This window comes from Ostrinia nubilalis, chromosome 14 (genome assembly GCF_963855985.1).
Source record: "Ostrinia nubilalis chromosome 14, ilOstNubi1.1, whole genome shotgun sequence".
In the NCBI taxonomy this organism is placed as follows: Eukaryota; Metazoa; Arthropoda; class Insecta; order Lepidoptera; family Crambidae; genus Ostrinia; species Ostrinia nubilalis.
The window spans coordinates 7,696,809-7,716,016 of NC_087101.1; the positions used below are offsets into that span (position 1 = coordinate 7,696,809).

Here is a 19,208-nt window from a genome sequence, read left to right on the forward strand (position 1 = left end):
GGAAAACTCAGTTCAAATGACGAACTTTTTATCTATTGAGCATTTTCTCCCAGTCAACAATCAGTTTTCAATAGGAGTACAGGTTTTTAACCAAATCAAATACTAATGAGTTTCGGGAAGCTTAAACTCATTGCTAGATTAGGCTCATACCCACCACATTCACATTCACGCAAGTCCGAAGATGACGATGCTATGTCCACGCGTCAGAGCATCTATAACTGTTCCACTTACAATCCTAGTATGAATGAATGAATATCTAAACACGGCAACGAGTAGATCCGGTTACCGGGGCCATCTACACCTACGGCCGTGCCGCAAAAAGCGTATGGTGCGTTGATAGTGCTATGACTAATAGCTTTCTGTTAATTATCGCAGTGGTCGCACCCGCACCGAGCGCGTGACGCGGCGTGACGCAAGCGGCTCGCCGAACGCGGTGCGCCTCTCGCGCCGGTCTGCCGCTCGCCTCTGTGGCCCAATGGATAAGGCATCGGCCTCCTAAGCCGAGGATTGTGGGTTCGAGTCCCACCAGAGGTAACAATCGCCTTTTTGTAACACTTGTAAATGTAACTGTCACATAATGTAACACCTGCTACTATGTCGATGAGTAGCTTTGATTAAAATAGATATATAGCAGAGTTTGTACAAGGAAGTGGAACCGAAGCTACTAGCATTTCAGATAACAATTTTATATATTTTTTACTTTTTATTGTGAGGTTTATGGAGAATATAAAAAAAAACTGCAAAATATTATTAGAAAGAAACTAAAATCCTATGAAAGATGTGGTTAGCTGACTACATACACTTACAGCGGTGCTGAAATGCCTTGTCACTCTTTTTGATTGCTATTGCTTTAAATTTTTAAATTGTATTTCTTCACATTTAACCAAAAAAATAAACATAAATAATACCAAATTACTAAACATTCTGTAACTTTAGCTTTAAATAGATTTCTGATAAAACAATAAGCTTCCTAAATTACTTGCTTGCAAGCTTGTCTTATCTACATACTATGCTAGTTACTCGATTAATTGACTTTTCTAATACATATTTCTATTGAGCATGTGTGCCTTACGTAAAATGAATGTGTTTTGCCACGGGTTTTACAATTCTATGGTATTATCGTTAGGCGTTACCTAGTTTACAGAACTATGACGCACTACTACCTTACTACACTTCTAATCGATAAGGAATAGCATAAAACCAACATGTTTCTGTTTTTATCACGGTTTTTAGATCGTCACCTGTCATTCCTGGATTTAAGTCCGCCGCTGACACTGGCACGTTTAACGTAGTATACCTAGAATATTACATCTGACATGATAAAGCTATCTTCTATCTGCAATATTGGCGTGGTCGGTGCGCCGTCGTATTTCATAAAAGTCCCATATCGCAGGGGAAAGCTGGTAGATATGATAAGGATACAATTTTATTGATAAGGCGATGAGGCATCGATCAGTCGATAAATCGCTTGCAGTCCATCTGCGGCCTGGCGGGTTGCCTGATATCGTACGGAAGGAGACCATCGGACTTTTTGTCGCCTGGGATTTATCATTAAATTGTTTGGTTGTTATAAGTGGGTGGTTGTGTGGTTTTGGAGTGTGGTTCAAGTGTATGATGAGAATGATGGGCGAAGGCGAGATGGGCTACGGGGACTACTACGGCTACGACAACGGCTGGGCCGCGCCCGCGGAGTACGACCCGGGCTACCAGATCCGCCAGCAGCAGATGGAGGAGGACTACAGATACAACTCCTATGCGTAAGTCAGGCTGATTGGCTCTACATTCTATACGACTATTTTAGCTACCCAGGGACACTTTAACGTGAAGTTTGTTGGTGTTATTTAGTAAGGGGATTTACTGAAAATAGGATACAATGGACAGCCATCAGATCAGGCCATACATTTTTGTTCTAAAGAAACATTTACTTATAACAGCTACATAAGATGCCACTGCCACAGAGTTTAGCTTGTAAAATTTTTACGTTGAAATTTAAAAAATTTAACTCACATCACAGACAGTAACAGGAAAGTTCGTTCTAGGTAACGCAAATTAATGTCACTGTAAAGTTGAGAACAAAGTAACATTATTGTAGGTTCTTACTAGGGTTGAACGTATTTAATAACTAACAAATAATACCTATGTAACAGTTGAAGAAATGTACCTAAGTAAAAAGTTTAGTGCTTTGCATATTCGCCAAAGTCAAAAGCTCTTTAGGCAACAAACTTATCGAAGTAAAAACGAACTCACGCTGAATTGAATTTTGCAGAAGTGGTAGGTACCTACCTATCTAGTGGCAGTTTTTCACTACTTGTTTACACAATTATCAGACTTTTTATTTACACGTGCACATAACATGCCAATTCTTTAGCTGAAATTGAACTTCTATTCTCTGATCTGAATTGGCTTTGACATTGTTAGTACATTTCCATTGCAAGATTTACTACAACTGCAGATGGTTAGTACATACTTTTTTTATAATGATTGACTGCAGTCTTTAAACTTGCCTGAATTTTCATAATGAGAAGAAGTGCAACCCTTTGTCTTTTGACGAAGGTTTTATTTGACGTCCCTTCCAGACTAGAGTGCATTGCAGGGTGGCACGCGACCCGCCAACATCGTAAATACGACTTGGCTGGCTAAATTCAACTAGCAATAAGTGCACTGACAGAAATTGCCTGAGAGCCGGTGATACTATTTTATGTAACTAGGAAAACATTTCACTAGTAACTTCGCTGATACATAATTAGTAGTAAATTAGTGAAATTGTCGCGAATATGGATTTGAATGTGTCTCGTCGGAGGGACTTTCGAAGGAAACAATACAGCAAACTAATTTAAACATCTCTAGGCTAATTTATTAATAATAGAGATGAAATACAGCAAAATACCACGAGATTAGAGGTTTACTTGACTACTTACTTAACTCGTTGATTACATCCTATCAAGTAGGTTCTAGGTAGGTCCTTAAGAAATTAGTGTAATCGTTTTAATTTCCGTTAGGTAAATAGAACTACTAATTTTCCAAGTCTAGCCAAACCAAGTGCCACACTATCATGTCGATGATTCATATAGGATTCGTTTTATTGATTGATAGAGCTATAGTGAGTGACGCACATTTCTGCAGTGCCCTAATATGGTTGGCTGTAGTATTTGCAAATGTAGGTAGGTAAGTAGGTAGTAAGAGTCGTTCGCGTTGAAATGGTTTAAACAGACTGGCAGTGCGGTGGAGTTGCGTGTTCCACACTTATAGCCCGTCGCGGCGGATCACTGAGTACCATCGAGCTCGTAATCCACCAGCTGCTCGCTCTCCCATGCCTTCGTGAAACCCTTAATTGGTTTGGAAACCCTCTTCGCAAGCTAGCGTGCTTCCGCCCATTTAGACTCAATGCGCCTAACCAGATTGCTATAACAAAATATTCGTGAAAACCCATTGACTTGGCCTCTTTCCGTTGAAGTTAGGAAAAAGAAGCCCGCAATAAATTCAGGTTAGCAACTCTGGTGCTGACGGACGTGTGTGCGTTGTTCATTTGTTTTGTTTTCCTATCTAATCTAGGTCACGAATACGGTGTGTGGAATCATGATTTATGTCGTCCGTGACAGGCTCTTTACCCTTGAACTCAGGGTTCCTGATTCTAGATCGTTCTTTGTTACAGGTAGGTAGATAAAGTTGTTCAGCTATTTGCTGACGGTATGTACTCGCTGCGAGAAGTAATTGCCGTTTGGTCATAGGGTAGTTTTTTCTCGCGGTTGGTGGTGCTTGGTACGGGTGGCGCGGGTTCCTCAGTATAATATTCTACTTTTACACAAATTACATTCCTATCGTGCTCGCTATCAGAGCCCATTATTTTATCATTAACCATCGCAAATACGAACGATCGTCTTTTCGAATAAAGCGCCTAATGATAGGCTATTTCAACAAACCGAGGTTTTATGCAAACATTGTATTTGATTGAACCTAACATGACAAAGCTACTAGTTATTTAAGCTAAATCAGATTTCGAAATTATTTGTGACTAACAGAATTGTTTTGAGGATTTTTTGTGAAATAGCCTAGCTGGGACGGGTTTTAAGAAAGCTTGCAACTTGCATTTCAGTTTTATGGTAGCTATAGCTAGTTTTAACAAAAATTAAATGTTTGTAAAGGTAGAGTTAAAGAAATCCCGTAAGTTTAGTTAGGTAAGAGAAGCTTAAATAGTTAAATGTTAAATAACAATAATTCATTAAGCGCTCCCTCGCACTGACCACCAGGGCGGAACATCTGGTGCGGTAATGAATGCTCAATACACTCCAGCGCAGGTGTTGTGGATTGGATGAGCATTATGTCGATTACCCTTATGGTTAACTTTTTGGGGTTAAGATTTTTTACTTGCTTTTTTGATTAAGTATTAAGTGATTAATAAAAAAGAATGCAATGTAGAGTCACTCATTAATATTGAAATATGATATGTGAATGGGCTTTCAATTGGCAAAAATATGTAATATAGTCTTTATTCTGCACCACGCAAAACTGCAAATAAAAGAAATTACAAAATTAAAATAGCGCAAATTAGGAAGTCTTATCGCTAGGAAGCGGTCTCTATCAGACAACCCAGCGGGAGGAGGAGTTCTTTGTTAGTTGTCGTTCAATTTTAAAAGAATATTTAATAATTAAGTTAAATAACCAGTTTCAGAGTAACATAGATAATACAAGATTTTAAACTTTCGCGTTCCATTTCAACTAAAATAGAGAAACACAGGTCTCAATGCGACATTTTGATATGAGTGACGTTTGAGATGTCGCGTTGAGAACTCGAGACCCGTGTTTCTCTATTTTAACATAGGTGATGTCACTCAATTAGTATTATTTATGATGCAGCTCGCTCACTCCGTGGGAGGCAGAGGTTGCGCCCTGCGCCCAGTGACCCGTGTAAAGAGGGCGATCGCACCTGCCCGCCACCCCTCACAAATCTGGCCCTCGCAGCTTACCTCACAGTAAAAACGTCGCGTTCAGATAAAAAGCTAACTTGAAAGGATTTGGGGAACGGGCTTACCTTTAAACGGGCTGGAAGACGTAGCGTGGGCAGGCCTCCTACTAGGTGGACCGACGATCTGGTGAAGGTCGCGGGAAGAGCCTGAATGCGGGCAGCGCAGGACCGTTCATTGTGGAAAACCTTGGAGGGGGTCTTTGTCCAGCAGTGGACGTCATTCGGCTGAAACGAACGAACGAACGAATAATACTCTATACAAAACTTTGTTACAATCCTTGATTTCGGTATACATTGTTGATCGACAAAACTGATTACAGTCGATAAACTTTCCATTTGATATGAATTGTCGTTAATCTTATACCTCTACATAATTTGACGTGCAAATGCAGACTTTCTTAAGTGCAGCAAAATCGTCAGATTATTTTTGAACTTGCAACAATTTAGCGTGTTCTTTTTTTTAGATTATCGTATTTAGTAAACTAAATTATATCAATATTACGAAAAATCTTGTCATCATTGCATGCATTACTTGTTTGTGTAAAGATGTGTTGTTGGTAGATCTTTGTCAATAAATAAAAAATAATAAATAATATTTTTATGTTTGTTCCTTCGCGTTTACTGCCCCTAATGCGATGAGCAGGCAGCGATTGTTGCGATGGATATTTTAAAAACTCATTCTCAATAAGTCAATTAAACATTTCGTGCACGCCACTTAGGGGATGGTTCCCGATATAAATAATTGCCCATTGTTATTGTTGCTTTTGTATGGAAATTGTGCATGTGAATCGATTTGCTTGTACATCAGCTGTTGGCTATGAATCAGGTAGGTAAGTTGGCCTTCTTTACTGATGTTACGGTGTTCTACGTAATATTGTACCGAAATGTTACATCTATAATGAACTTTATTACTACCCAGTCAAGTATGACTCGCACTATGAAAAAGCTACAGATCTCATGTAGAGCCAATCTTCTAAGTCTCCACACCATAACTCTACACCTCAGTTAGAATTTATTTACTAACTAAACTGTTTTGTTTACTAACTAACGTAGCTAAATGACACTGTATGCTTTAATTAATGTAGATGTTATACCTCTGTAGCTTTTTGTTTTATTTTGTGCGACCATAACTTTTTATGTCCACAATAAATAACATAATTTATGTTCGGGATTAATTATAGTCACATAAGTAAGTACCGTTTCGTGTACCTACTTGTAAGATTTTGGTAAATTATTTTAATTTTTCTGTCGAATGCCTGTGAAAAAAGGTGACTTAATACAAAGTTTTTTAATAATGAAATATGAAAAATCTTTGTCATCAATATAGTGTAGATAAAGATTTTTGACGAAAATTGAAATAGTGCCACGTTAAGCTACGCGTAGCTACGAGTATTTAGTTAGGTACTTCAATTAATAAAGTTTTAAAGTTAATTATAGCTACACTGGTATTTTAATAATATAAAAACATTTCAAAAGGACAGCATGGTTCTGATAAAAATAAAAGACTGCAAAAATACCTTACTGTTATTTTATGAGCTAATCGCTAATCTTCTTCTTTTTGTGAGAGTACCTTTTTGTTCTCGTAATCGCTTGTTGCACACCTGCATGTCGTAAAACAAACTTCTATTATCCCGCAATGAGCCTGCGAATAAGTTAAAGTGTTTGAATAAGGGTCTTTTTTTGCCAAACTTTAAACAATACAGCAGAAGCTAGGGAAATGCGGCAATTTTTGTAAAATGTAGAGACGGTACTGATGTGACGTGTGCTTTGGTACGAAGAGCTTTTATCTTCATTCATAGGGCTATATTTGATTGAAGTATTCAAGGACTTTACATATTAACCGATACAAATAATATGGTCAGTTAAAAGAACATTGGTAGGGAGGTACTTGGCGTTGGTAGAGTCAATATTTTATTGTAAATCGATGTTTCATTAGTACAATCAGGTGAAGTTTTGGACAGTACAAAAGCACAGTATTTTATGATACTATTTATGTACATGACATACTTACTACGAAAAATACCAAAACAATACAATCGGAACCATCTGCATAATTATAAAAGCTATTCAAATTTTAACAACCAACATCTAAGCAACTTTAAGAGTATTGTACTGTTAATTTTTATGCTGGCTGTTCGATATTGCCAATTGATCACTTTAAGTTGGAACGAGACCCAAAAGTTGAATAAACAATCACAAAAGCACTGAGACAATGCTAGCGCACACGTGCAGCCTTAAGATACGGCCTCTGTACCTGTTCGCAGAACCTCGCTTTTGTCTCTCGACGACAATGTGCTAAGTACTTGCACATGTTGGGCACTAGACGATTTACAAGAAAACCCCAAAAACTGCAAAAAATATTCCCAAGACCCAAGTGAAACAAAAAAAAATATATCGACTAGGTATTTATACCAAACATTTATCAAATACATCCCTATAGAAAAATAGTCTATTGAAATAACAACAAATATAATTTCAGAAGTACGAATAATCACTCCAACGTTAAGCTAGGGACGACCCATGAAAAAATATTAGAAACGTTCTCAAAACATGAGCTTACACGGTTTTATTAAAAACACTCTAAGTGAAAATCGTTATCCGGGCATTTAGAGCGGCGTCCATAACGAACCGGCTCAACAATGGGCTTAGCGCTCGCTCTCATTACAAAAAGCGACATAACATAACGCGCACCGTCGAAAGCTCCTCTATTCAAAGTGTATACTCCAATTTTTTTGTCGAGAAGGCTTGCGGCGGCCGGGATTGGCCGGCGCGGGTCCCGCCCAGCGCGCGCGCGCCCGCCATTGGCCGGGGTCAGTGGAGCACCCTCGAGGCTAGTCCGGAGCTGAGTAGGCTGTCGAGGCACGAGGGCGGCGCGGGGTGTTCTTCACCCCGAGGGCCACTCGAGGGTCGTTCAGTGTAGACGCGGCGTCGCGAGGCGCAGCACGTGTTACGCGGGTGTCGAGTGACTCGTCAAGATTATCCCGAAGGCGAGCTCTCCCGGTCGGGAGATGAAGTGCGAGGAGGGCGAGAGCGCGCGGTCGCCGCCGCCGCTGCTGCCGCCGGCGTCGCTGCTGGCCTGGAGCCCCATCCTGCTGCCGCCGTGGGGCCCGGCCTTCCTGCCGGCGCTCTACCCGGCCGCCTTCCGTTCCGCGTTCCCCGGGTGAGCAAGGACTTGCCGCACACCAAGTGCTGGTCATCAGTGAACATTACGTGAAACCTGAAATTAAGCCTGAAGGACTTAAAAGCTCTAGTTAATTGATAGAAAGCTCCAGTTAATCTGAACACTCAAACGATATCCGTTTTAAATTTTAGTATAACAATAGGTGTTACTTTTAATTTCTTAGAATTTCGTTCTCGCTAAGCGAGAAATGTGATCCAACATACAATGGTAGCAGTTCTGAGTCACATGTTTATAAACTGGTGGCTCGAATAACACTGCATTTATATTTTGTTGGAAACTCGTCTGGAACTTGGTGTTACCTATAGAAAATTAATAGTCACGAGTTTTTTATGATCATAATAATCTGGAGAAGTTAAATAAACTGTACGTGTCTCGCTACAGTTGGGCAAAGGATTTACGATTTTATCCCGAATCGTGACACCTCATGTGACAGTTTTTGCACCTCTTAGAGAGGCATCGTTAATCGTCCTGTTTACAACCTGCTGAGTCCCTTTGAGCGCCGCCTTTCACGGCGTCACGTACGGACTCCGCCGCTTCACGGACAAACGCAACAACTTGACGTATTAATAGACAGCCTCTTTACCATTGATTCTTTACGACGGACTCTTTATATGTGTCACGTACTGTGGAGAGCCTCTTTAGCGCAGCGTCAATTGATGGAATGTCGTTTTCTTTCAATTAAATCCATCAGGTGTGCCGGCTGCTTGTTAGATGAATTATTCAATCTTCAACTTGCGTTAGAGAAGTTGTAGAGTCTCCGTAGGTTTTATTCTCTTCAATTTAACAAATGTAGGTATGCCAGTATTTTATGTGAAGCTTAAATCTTTTACAAAATAGTTTATTAACTAGGTAGGTTCTTTGTTTATCAATGAGTAAAACGTCTTACTGATTTATGACTAAATTCCACTGAAATCTACATTATACTTTTTATCTGTAGTGGGTATTTAATTATGTGTTTATCATGACGTATTGGTTTACCTAATTGAGAATAGAATGAATTAGGCTTATTTCAATTCAGTTCGTAAAAACGGGTTAGTTCCAGAATAAGTGGAGCCATGTTATCATAACACTCTTACTAAACAATGATATTAAACACCCACTAAGTAGACGGGTCGTATTATCGACGTGTGTTTACAAAACACCACTTGAAATCGAACGCGGCTGCCACTTGAATTTGATGCTGCTTCTGCAAGCAAGGAAAAGATACGAATGCAATGCGGCTGATGATTTAGGTTTAAATAGGTATCATCAATCAAGCAATAAATACCAACCACATTTATATTTCAAAGCAAATAACTTAGGTAATTAAGTTTTTTTTCCAATGAAAAATCAAACGAGTTTATAGAGCTTGTTAATAATAACATGCATCACATTATACGTACCTACTCGTATTTTAAAGCAAATACCAAATAAAACTTTTTTCCTGAAGAGCTATCAAATTAATTAATTAGCTTGTCAATAGGACTGATTTATTTTTATTTTTTGTTTGAAATAAGGAATTATTTATAACAATGGGACATCACGAAAAACGAAATTGATTAAAATACATAACGTAGCACAAGAAAACATGTAGAAAAACAGAAGCGACTGAAAACATGTATTACATACTTACTTACGGTATATTTCATGGTAAAGGTTGTTCTTGATACTCTTAGAACTGATAGAGAACAATAAATTATAAGGTCAAGTCTTATACTAAAACATACGGTATACGTTTTTCAATTTTTCCATTACTAACGATTACTTTCTTTCCAGTTTGCTGGACAGCATGAAGATGCCCGGCCAGCGGCCTGGGTTCCAGATCTCGGACATCCTGGGCCTGAACGAGGGCAAGGGGCTGGAGGCGCCCACGCAGCCGCTGAGCTCGCTGGAGCTGCCGCCCTACCCGCCCGCCCAACACTACCCCCATGACCTCTTGAGGCACCACCAGCCTTGGTTGACGTTAGACCACCACGAGGGAAATGGTAAATATTCTTATTAGTAACATTGGCAATTTTCTAGGTAGCTTGATCATCAGGCAGCTTTCGTTAATGATCAAAGTATTCAGCGTCTTTATCTTCAATTTTAATACTAACTTTAAATATAAGATCCATGATGAATAGGTACCTACACCAATATTATTCTTAGCCTGACTCGTTGTACATTAGTACTCATCCTTCCCCATAAAATATAGTGATCTCCGGCTATTATCACCGTGTTTTTTGACCACTCTTTCAGTCATCTTGCTTGCTATAATGCATTTCTTAAAATGCGAATTCCACTGCAGCACTCATTGACCCAAACTTTTCGCAAATAAAGACTATCGTAATAATATGTCATCTACAACTAGTTATTTAGAGTCTATCATCCACATAATAAAGAGCAATTTCAGATAGCGACTCTTTGTAAAGCTTGTTTTAGACGTGAAGTATACGGTAGCGAACCACTCTACCTGATTTGTGCATCAGCTCTGTGATAAGTACTTTGAGAGACTCCTTACATTATTATGGAAATATAAGAATAAATTAATTACGAAAACATTATACAGTATGTGCTTATAATATTTTACATTAGTTTAATAATGTTTAAAAGGCATTGAAGACGCAAAAACTACTGAACGGAATTCGACTAAACTGTATAGTAACATAACCGCTTTTATTTTGCCCGTATGTTACAATAACATATCTAAAGGTGAACGAAGTCCCGGCAAGATAGTAGTATCATCATCATCAAAACGTTATCAGTGACTGGTATCAAGTTTACCCAACTATACACAAACTGTGTTTTATGCCAAAAATGTTTTTATCTTGATATGCGATAGATAAAATTGACATTTGGATTATAAGCCGCAGTGTTTAAATCTAAAAATTGTTGACAATCACCTAGTTAAGATATTATGTCTTTTGTGTCTCTGAAGTTACCGACAAATAATTTTTATATAAGCTTTTGTCAGATAAGCAACTTAAATGTCGAACTTCCTGTAAATTATTGTTTCATCAGAGGCATGATAAAACATTATATAATGTCATGAAAGTCGTTAAATTAGGTATAATATGTGCAATACCTACCATATTTTACGAGTATATTAAAACAAAACCACAAAAAGATATGATACTAAATAGTATCTCGCTAATATTGATAAATAAAAGAATAGGTATTCTATTCTAATTTTAATTACCTACTAATCGAAAATTTGTATCATTACCGCGGATCAACAAGAATTAGTTCTGATTTACAACAAAGTTATTATTGTTAATCTTTGATTAGTCGATTATACTTGTCATTGTACTTATCGGCATCGACGCGCAAAGTGCGCGTTGTCAAATTATCGTGCTAAAGTGCGTTGACCCACTCGAAATAATAGTCGTTTGGTAGTAGCTTTGGAGAGGCAGAGATTAATTTTTGAAATGCTCCTCCAGTTGAGTGTTCCGCCGCTAATCTGGTTGTTGTCATTAATTATTTTTATCGCTTATCTCTAACAGTTTCGGCACTCATTGTACTTTCGATTGCTGTTCGCTTTTGTCTCGTGATGATCGATCTGGCCGATTCTGACCACGCTAACATGGACTTATTTTGATATTTGATTGTTTTATGTAAGCTTGAGTGAGATACATCGTTGGTTTTACGTGGAATACTCTTTTAACGATAACACTCTTAAATCTTTCAAGAGTATTGGACATAGACTGTAAAGATTTTTTCAAGTAGCATTCATGTTTATACTTGCTATGAGTTAGCTCAAGTTTCAGAGCAGCGCACTGCATCATTTGTATGAGTATTTTAGTGACAAATTCGCCATCTTTATCTCTTTAAAGACCGGTTAGGCTAATTTATATAGACGAACGTTCCCCACGGCACGTTCAGTCGTTCACGCCCCGTGTAATGGGGGCGCGACTAGTCGCAGGGGCGCGAATGTCGCCAATAAATGACACTGACAGGCAGCTGCAGATCAATTACATTGTTTGCGGCTGTTAGGGATGCTATTCGTTCTTTATTCAGCCATATTATGGTTAGACATTGTTCACGTATCATTGCGAGATGGATGCGGATAGTTAGGTCGTTATAATAATTGAATCGGTTATGGAAGTCGTGCGGTTAATTTGGTGGGGTCGATTTGGAGATACGTAGAGCTTAGACCATTTCGTAGTCACTACTTGGCAACTTAAAATGTTTTCAGCTATAGCGAATGTTACGAAATTGTAGTAATAGTTGAGGAGATACTTACAATGTAATGTAGAGTTTTTACTGCAAATGTGTATTAACGGTAGTTAAATTAAATAAATTAATTAAATCACGAAATCGTCCGCTTTCTCTACACAGTCTTACTTCGGATCAAGTTTTAATTCGATGTCGTTTAACCGTTCTATCAGAGATAAACCCGTTACGTGAGACGGACTGTTATTAAGTTTCCTGGATGCGCTTATTGAGGTAAGCAGGACCGCGCGAACAATAGCGCCAGCTGCGGGCGGAGGGGGCGCCACGCCCAGCCGCCCGCCCAGCGCGAGAAGGGGCGCCAAACAATATCAACCATATTTGCAGATTTTTTTTTCACGTCCCATTATTTATCCGCTGGATGAGAACACTAGTTGCAGTTAAATAGAGCTCACCCCTACAGATTAAGTGGAGATTTAGATGCGAGTGTTTAGTGTAGCATTTTGTTTAGCGGTTTTAATGCTACTTGTTTTTATTACGCTGTTGAATGAAATGTTTCTCACACTCCAATGATTATTATTCCGTGTGAATGGTAATAATAATAATTTATTTTTAAAATGGTTTTTGTTTGTCGTAGGTATTATCGGGCAGCAAGCGAGTCCTGACAGTACATCTAGAGCATCCGAGCTGTCGTACATCGGCGCCTCGGCCGCCTCGCCCAACGTCACCGACCCTCGCGTCGACCACGACCACGACCACGACAACGACCACGATATCGACCACGACGACGACACGGAACTTGACCAGCCACCGAATAACAACTCTGACCCGAACATGGCTCACAAGAAACGCAAACGACGTGTTCTTTTCTCAAAAGCGCAGACCTACGAATTAGAGAGACGATTCCGGCAGCAGAGGTACCTCTCGGCTCCCGAGCGGGAACACCTGGCAAGCCTAATACGCCTCACGCCCACTCAGGTCAAGATATGGTTCCAGAACCACAGGTACAAGACGAAGCGGGCGGTGCAGGAGAAAGGTGCTCATGATATGAACGTCGGAGGGTTGAATTCGCCGCGACGCGTGGCCGTGCCCGTGCTGGTGAAAGACGGGCGGCCGTGCCTGGGCAAGCCCGACGGCCTGCCGCCGCTGGGCATGTCGCTGCCGCCCTACCAGCCCATGCACCACCAGCCGTCGGTGGCGGGCCACGCGTCGCAGCCCAGCGGCTGTTGGTGGTGATCACGCGCGCGTCACCGCTCGACCCAGTGTTTTGCTAGTCCAATGACGCGATATGTCCGCAAATATCAGCGAAGCCACATCTGATTATCGTTTGACACCGGTTATCGTCGGCGATGTTTGTGAAGATACCGCGCCATACGTTTTCGGAAACATTCCGTAATGAGATTTAAGTTTAAAATTGTTACCTGTGTAGTATTGATTGGTTCAAAAGTAACTCGAATACTAAAGTATGGTCAGTGTCGACAAGCGGCACTTTATTTAAAATTTAAAGGTATCTGGAGTTCCTAGTTATGTGTATTATATTACCATCTAATTTTAGACAAATAAAATTAACGAATCTATGAGCCAATATGGTTATTTGGAAAGTTTCTAATTAATTAGGCGATAATTATAGTGATTGAGTACATTCCATCGTAATAATGGACGTTGTATATTTATGTAAAAAGCTTTTGAGGTGGTTAGTTACTTGAATATTATTATGAGAAATGACCAGATTTTATCAAAATGCAATATTTAGCGTTAAGGTGCAGTATTATCATAGTCGAATAAATATGCTTAGTGGATAGTTATTTATGTATATTCCAGATAACAAAGTTTTATATTATATGGGCAGAGATATGAGTAGAGTTATTGGTGTATATTCTGTACATAAGGGTTTGTGAGTTATCAAGCTGGACTTGCAGCGCGCGACCTGGTTCACGTCATCGTGCCCATGTATCACACAGTATTTTCTAGCATTCCAAATACTATTTTCACACATCGTACTCTACTGAAAACCGTAAATAAGATTGTAAAAACGTGTTACATATAAATTATTATGAGAATATTAAATTGATTGAATGTATCTTGTTGTTTCATTATTTACTCGTATGCTATCGTAAAGGTGATAAAATATCAACTCCATGTTCATATTTAAATTTTATTATAATTTGGGTTAAGTCAGTTTCCATCTTCAGTTATTATAACCTTAACATAAAATACATTTACGGTCTTATTCATAATAAAATGCTAATATAGGTTTAAAACCTACATTAGCTATAGCCTGACCAGGAACATAAAAACCCTCGCCATGTTGCGGAAAATTAATGGTACTAATTTCTTTTAATGGCAACAGTAACTGAAAACTTCATTGACATGTCACCTTGCATGTCAGTCTATTGCTGTCAAAGTGTAAACAAACTTTATTTTAAATGTGCGCAATTGATTTTGTGAATTAAATTGCTAAAATCTTTTTATAGTCGTGAAAGAAAAGTGGTTCACAATGTGTTAAAGTATTTGTCGAAGAGAAATACTATGGGTTCGGACAATATTTTCATTGAATAATGTTTCCGACAAAGGTTGTCAAATTGACTGACATGTTTATCGTATAGTACAGTCAACTATGAAAATTAGCTGTGGTTTGTTTCAACTACCTATTTTAAAGTTTTTTGTCACTTTGTAAGTATTGAATTTTATGGAATTGGGAAAGAAGTACCGAGTTTGAAGCGTTCATGAGCAGACATTGTAGTTGAATATTCAAGTTCAGAATTTAATTATTGATGAATAATAATAAAATCCTACTTGCTCGATTGTTGGTTTCATTTAATTTATTTAAACCAGTTTACCTATAATATAATATGTTTTTGTAAATTTATGAAAATATTAAATTAGCCTATAATCCTGAATCCTGATACATAAAGTTAGCCTATTAATTTAATACAGGTACGACTGTACCCAGTGTTGCACTATCAAATGCAATTGAAGCGCCTCTATGCCAGGGTTTTTATGTTCCTGGTCAGGCTATAAAACGTTTGATAGGCTTAAAACACTCTTATAAACCTCTGATAAAAAACGTTATTCATAATCGTTTACAAACCTTTGATAGCTAAAACAGAGTTTAATATTTTCTTTCCACAGACTATACAAAAAGAATGAACGAAAACAGCTTTTTTGGTGATTTAACTTGATGGACCATGTAAAATCATAGACAAATCGCAGAAAAAAAAAACAAAAAATTGGCAGCTGTGACGTTTTACTTACTGACATTGACATTTGGCACGAAAATTTAATAAAGTTTTCGGTTTTTTCGATCAACTCCCAAGTTTTATCAAACTTTTATAAAACTTGGGATTGTATGTTCTGGATTCTGTACCTCTTACCCTGTACTCTGCAATAAGCTCTTACGACGACCCGGCTAGTTACATCGGATACTAATTATGTCCATGACGAAGGAGAACAGACCGCCTAAAAGGCAACGATCAGAAAACTGGTTGGAGGAAGATAAGGTAGTACTTATTTTTAGCCTGATAAAGTGCCTACTAATTTTTGTAGCATGGTTTTATTTATGTTTGACGCCTAGTGTTTGCTTTTCAGTATTTGCTGAAAGAGTTGGTGAAAGAAAGAGTAAATGCAATCGAAAATAAAAATACAGACACTAACACGAATAAACGGAAGGTTGCGGCTTGGGCTGATTTACAAACAACGTTGGTACATCTTTTGATTTCTGCCTTCAATATAAAATTTTGCCTTTACCTGTAATTCAAAATCCTGTCATTTCTTTTTCAGGTTTAATTCAATGTGCGCTGGTATGAACCGCTCCATTACCCAGTTAAAATCGCAATGGAGCCTCATAAAAATCAGTGCGAAGAAAGACAAGACCATTGCTAGGCAGGCTCAAATTAAAACTGGCGGTGGTCCACCATTATCAGTGCCTGACGATAGGGCTGATGATATAGCATCTTGGTTGCCCAATGAATTTGTAGTCGATGTTAACAGATTTGACTCGGACTCAAATAAAAGTGAATTAATTAACATTCAAGAGGAGGAATCAACTCAAAATACGCAAGATCAGGAATTGATAAATAATGAAGAAATCCAATATGAATTGGTGGTACTTGATGAAGAAATAGAAGATACACATGCTTGTACTACTAGAGGCATATTGGAAGATAAAGAAAATAAAAAAGTAGAGGCAAAAGAAAATAAAGCAAAACCTAATTTTAAAGCACCAGCAATCAAAAAAAAAAGGAAACTGTTAAACAAAGAAGGCTTAATTGATTTAAGCAAAGTTAGGATTTCCGAAATTGCAGAAACAGAATCAAAATGCCGGATTGAACTGCATGAAGTTCAAATGGAAAACGAACGGAAGAAAGGGAGAAACTTGGATCTTGAGCATCAATTATTACAGGAAAAACTTAAATATTACACTCACATTAATAAAGAATAATAAGTCTTTTGATGTTAAAGTTTTTCAAGTACTAACAGATTCTAAATAATAAGTTAGTTCCTCCCTTACTTCTGTTTGTTTTTAATTTGTATTTTATGCAGTTCCAATCCGCATTTTGATTGTGTTTCTGCAATATATTTAGACGGCTATGAATATGTTTACTAGTCATAACTTAATAAGAGTTTGAGATTACTATTAACTAGCTGTTGCCCACGACTCCGCCTGCGTAGACTACTATTTCTGTAACCTACAGGATCTGTGCATTTTTCCAGGATAAAAAGAAGCCTATATGTTATTCGAGACTATACAGGGTGTCCCGTAATGTAACGTCAAGCCGGAACTGGGTGTTGAGGCAAGTTGTGCTGGTTATCAGAAAAATATAAAAAAAAATCTATGTGGCATATTTTCAAAATAATAGGCATTTAAAAAAAATCTAAAAATTCTACTCCAGGTGACGGTTCTTTTACTCGTGTTGCCACAAATCTTCACTATTTCCAAATTTTTTTTTTGTTATGTAACCCTGAATAATGCTTCTCTAAATTGTTATCAAAATTACAGAACCAGCTGCTCCAGCTTGGATGAAAAAAATACATTATTCCCAAAAAAAATTTCAAAATAAAAATTTTGCCGAGTTTTAACTGACTGTACTGAAAAAAAATTGTACTACGCGAGTGTGGCAAGTGACGTCATAATTTGGCGCATTTAGTAAGGATTCCAAAATGGTATAACACTTGGTAAATCCATGCTGTAATTGTCGACAATTTTTGGTTTTTTGGAAATAATCCCGTTTTTAACTTTATCTACCTTGGTTAAAAATTATTATTCTAATGTGCCCAAAATTCAAGTTTCTGGCTTAAGTGAGGTGGAAAAGCCATTTTAAAAGGTATGAGCGGGACGGAGAGGGCCATCTTACCAAGCAGGGATGTTATGGATATCCGTAACCGTAACCGAAACTATCGGATATCCGAAATAAAATAATATCCATAACCGTAACCGAAACTGATTCAAAAGTTACGGATAGTTTCGGATAATGGCAGAGTCTTAAGGGTACAATTCCAAACTGCAAAACTCTATGAAATCTGCAGTATACACGCCGCAGCTGCAATCCCGCACTGCCGATTTCATAGAGTTTTACATTTTGCGGTTGCAGTTTGCGGTCTGCGGCACGTCTTGGAATTGTACCTTAAATCTTAATATTTGTTACCAACTTGTCTGGCATTCCCTGGCACCATCTAATATGCCAGCCTGTTTTACCTTTATCATACATAGGTGTCGTCTTAGTTGGTACATAAAGTAGCTATGTGGGTCACGCTGCATATTGCTATTCCTTTTTCTAATAATTCCGTAACCGAAATTATCCGAAACTTTCGGATAATCTGAAATTATTCCATATCCGTGACCGTAACCGAAACCGGTATAATATTATTCTAATATCCGTAACCGTATCCATAACCGAAACTTCATATCCTTATTATCCCTGTTACCAAGTACAAGTGCAGGCAGAGCAGGTAGTAAAGGCGCGTACGCACGGGTGACTTTTGTCACAGTATGTCAACTACTAACTATCGTCATGGTGACAAAAGTTTCTGTGACTGGGCACATTAGAATAATAATTTTTAACCAAGGTAGATAAAGTTAAAAACGGGATTATTTCCAAAAAACCAAAAATTGTCGACAATTACAGCATGGATTTACCAAGTGTAATACCATTTTGGAATCCTTACTAAATGCGCCAAATTATGACGTCACTTGCCACACTCGCGTAGTACAATTTTTTTTCAGTACAGTCAGTTAAAACTCGGCAAAATTTTTATTTTGAAAATTTTTTTGGGAATAATGTATTTTTTTCATCCAAGCTGGAGCAGCTGGTTCTGTAATTTTGATAACAATTTAGAGAAGCATTATTCAGGGTTACATAACAAAAAAAAAATGTGGAAAAAGTGAAGATTTGTGGCAACACGAGTAAAAGAACCGTCACCTGGAGTAGAATTTTTAGATTTTTTTTAAATGCCTATTATTTTGAAAATATGCCACATAGATTTTTTTTTATATTTTTCTGATAACCAGCACAACTTGCCTCAACACCCAGTTCCGGCTTGACGTTACATTACGGGACACCCTGTATAATCTATCTGTTTTAGCAATTTATTTGTTTATAAGAATTGAACTGTGATTTTTAGTAAGTAAGTTTAATAATTGTACTTAAATTAGTGATATAAAGTAAATACACATATGCCTAGTCACAAACATTCGCCTTTATAATAATAGTGTAAATTATGGTTATTTTGTTTTAAATGTAGAAGGTTGATAACCTCCGAATAGAAACGTTTATACTTAAGCAATTTCTTTGTTTTAAAGAATTGAACTGTGATTTTTAATAAGTAAGTTTGTTGAAACTAATTGTACTTAAATTAGTGATATAAAGTAATTTGTTTTGAATTTTTGCAGAATAATTGCTTTTTTAAAGAGAACTACAGGTTTTGTTTTTGTGATAG

The 19,208-nt window shown here is 37.9% G+C and overlaps 1 protein-coding gene and 1 non-coding gene across 2 annotated transcripts; both read left to right on the forward strand.

The window, feature by feature from the left end:
* Window positions 1-461: 461 nt before the first annotated feature.
* Window positions 462-534, forward strand: Trnar-ccu (transfer RNA arginine (anticodon CCU)). Its single transcript has one exon. It is a non-coding gene; the product is annotated as a tRNA-Arg (tRNA).
* A 911-nt stretch (window positions 535-1,445) lies between these two features.
* LOC135077841 (homeobox protein Nkx-2.2a-like) lies at window positions 1,446-14,352 on the forward strand. The gene is made up of 3 exons (XM_063972377.1): window positions 1,446-1,757; window positions 9,900-10,108; window positions 12,910-14,352. The coding sequence occupies exons 1-3, from the start codon at window positions 1,612-1,614 to the stop codon at window positions 13,506-13,508; spliced, it is 954 nt and encodes a 317-aa protein (XP_063828447.1). The 5' UTR covers window positions 1,446-1,611; the 3' UTR covers window positions 13,509-14,352.
* Window positions 14,353-19,208: the final 4,856 nt, after the last annotated feature.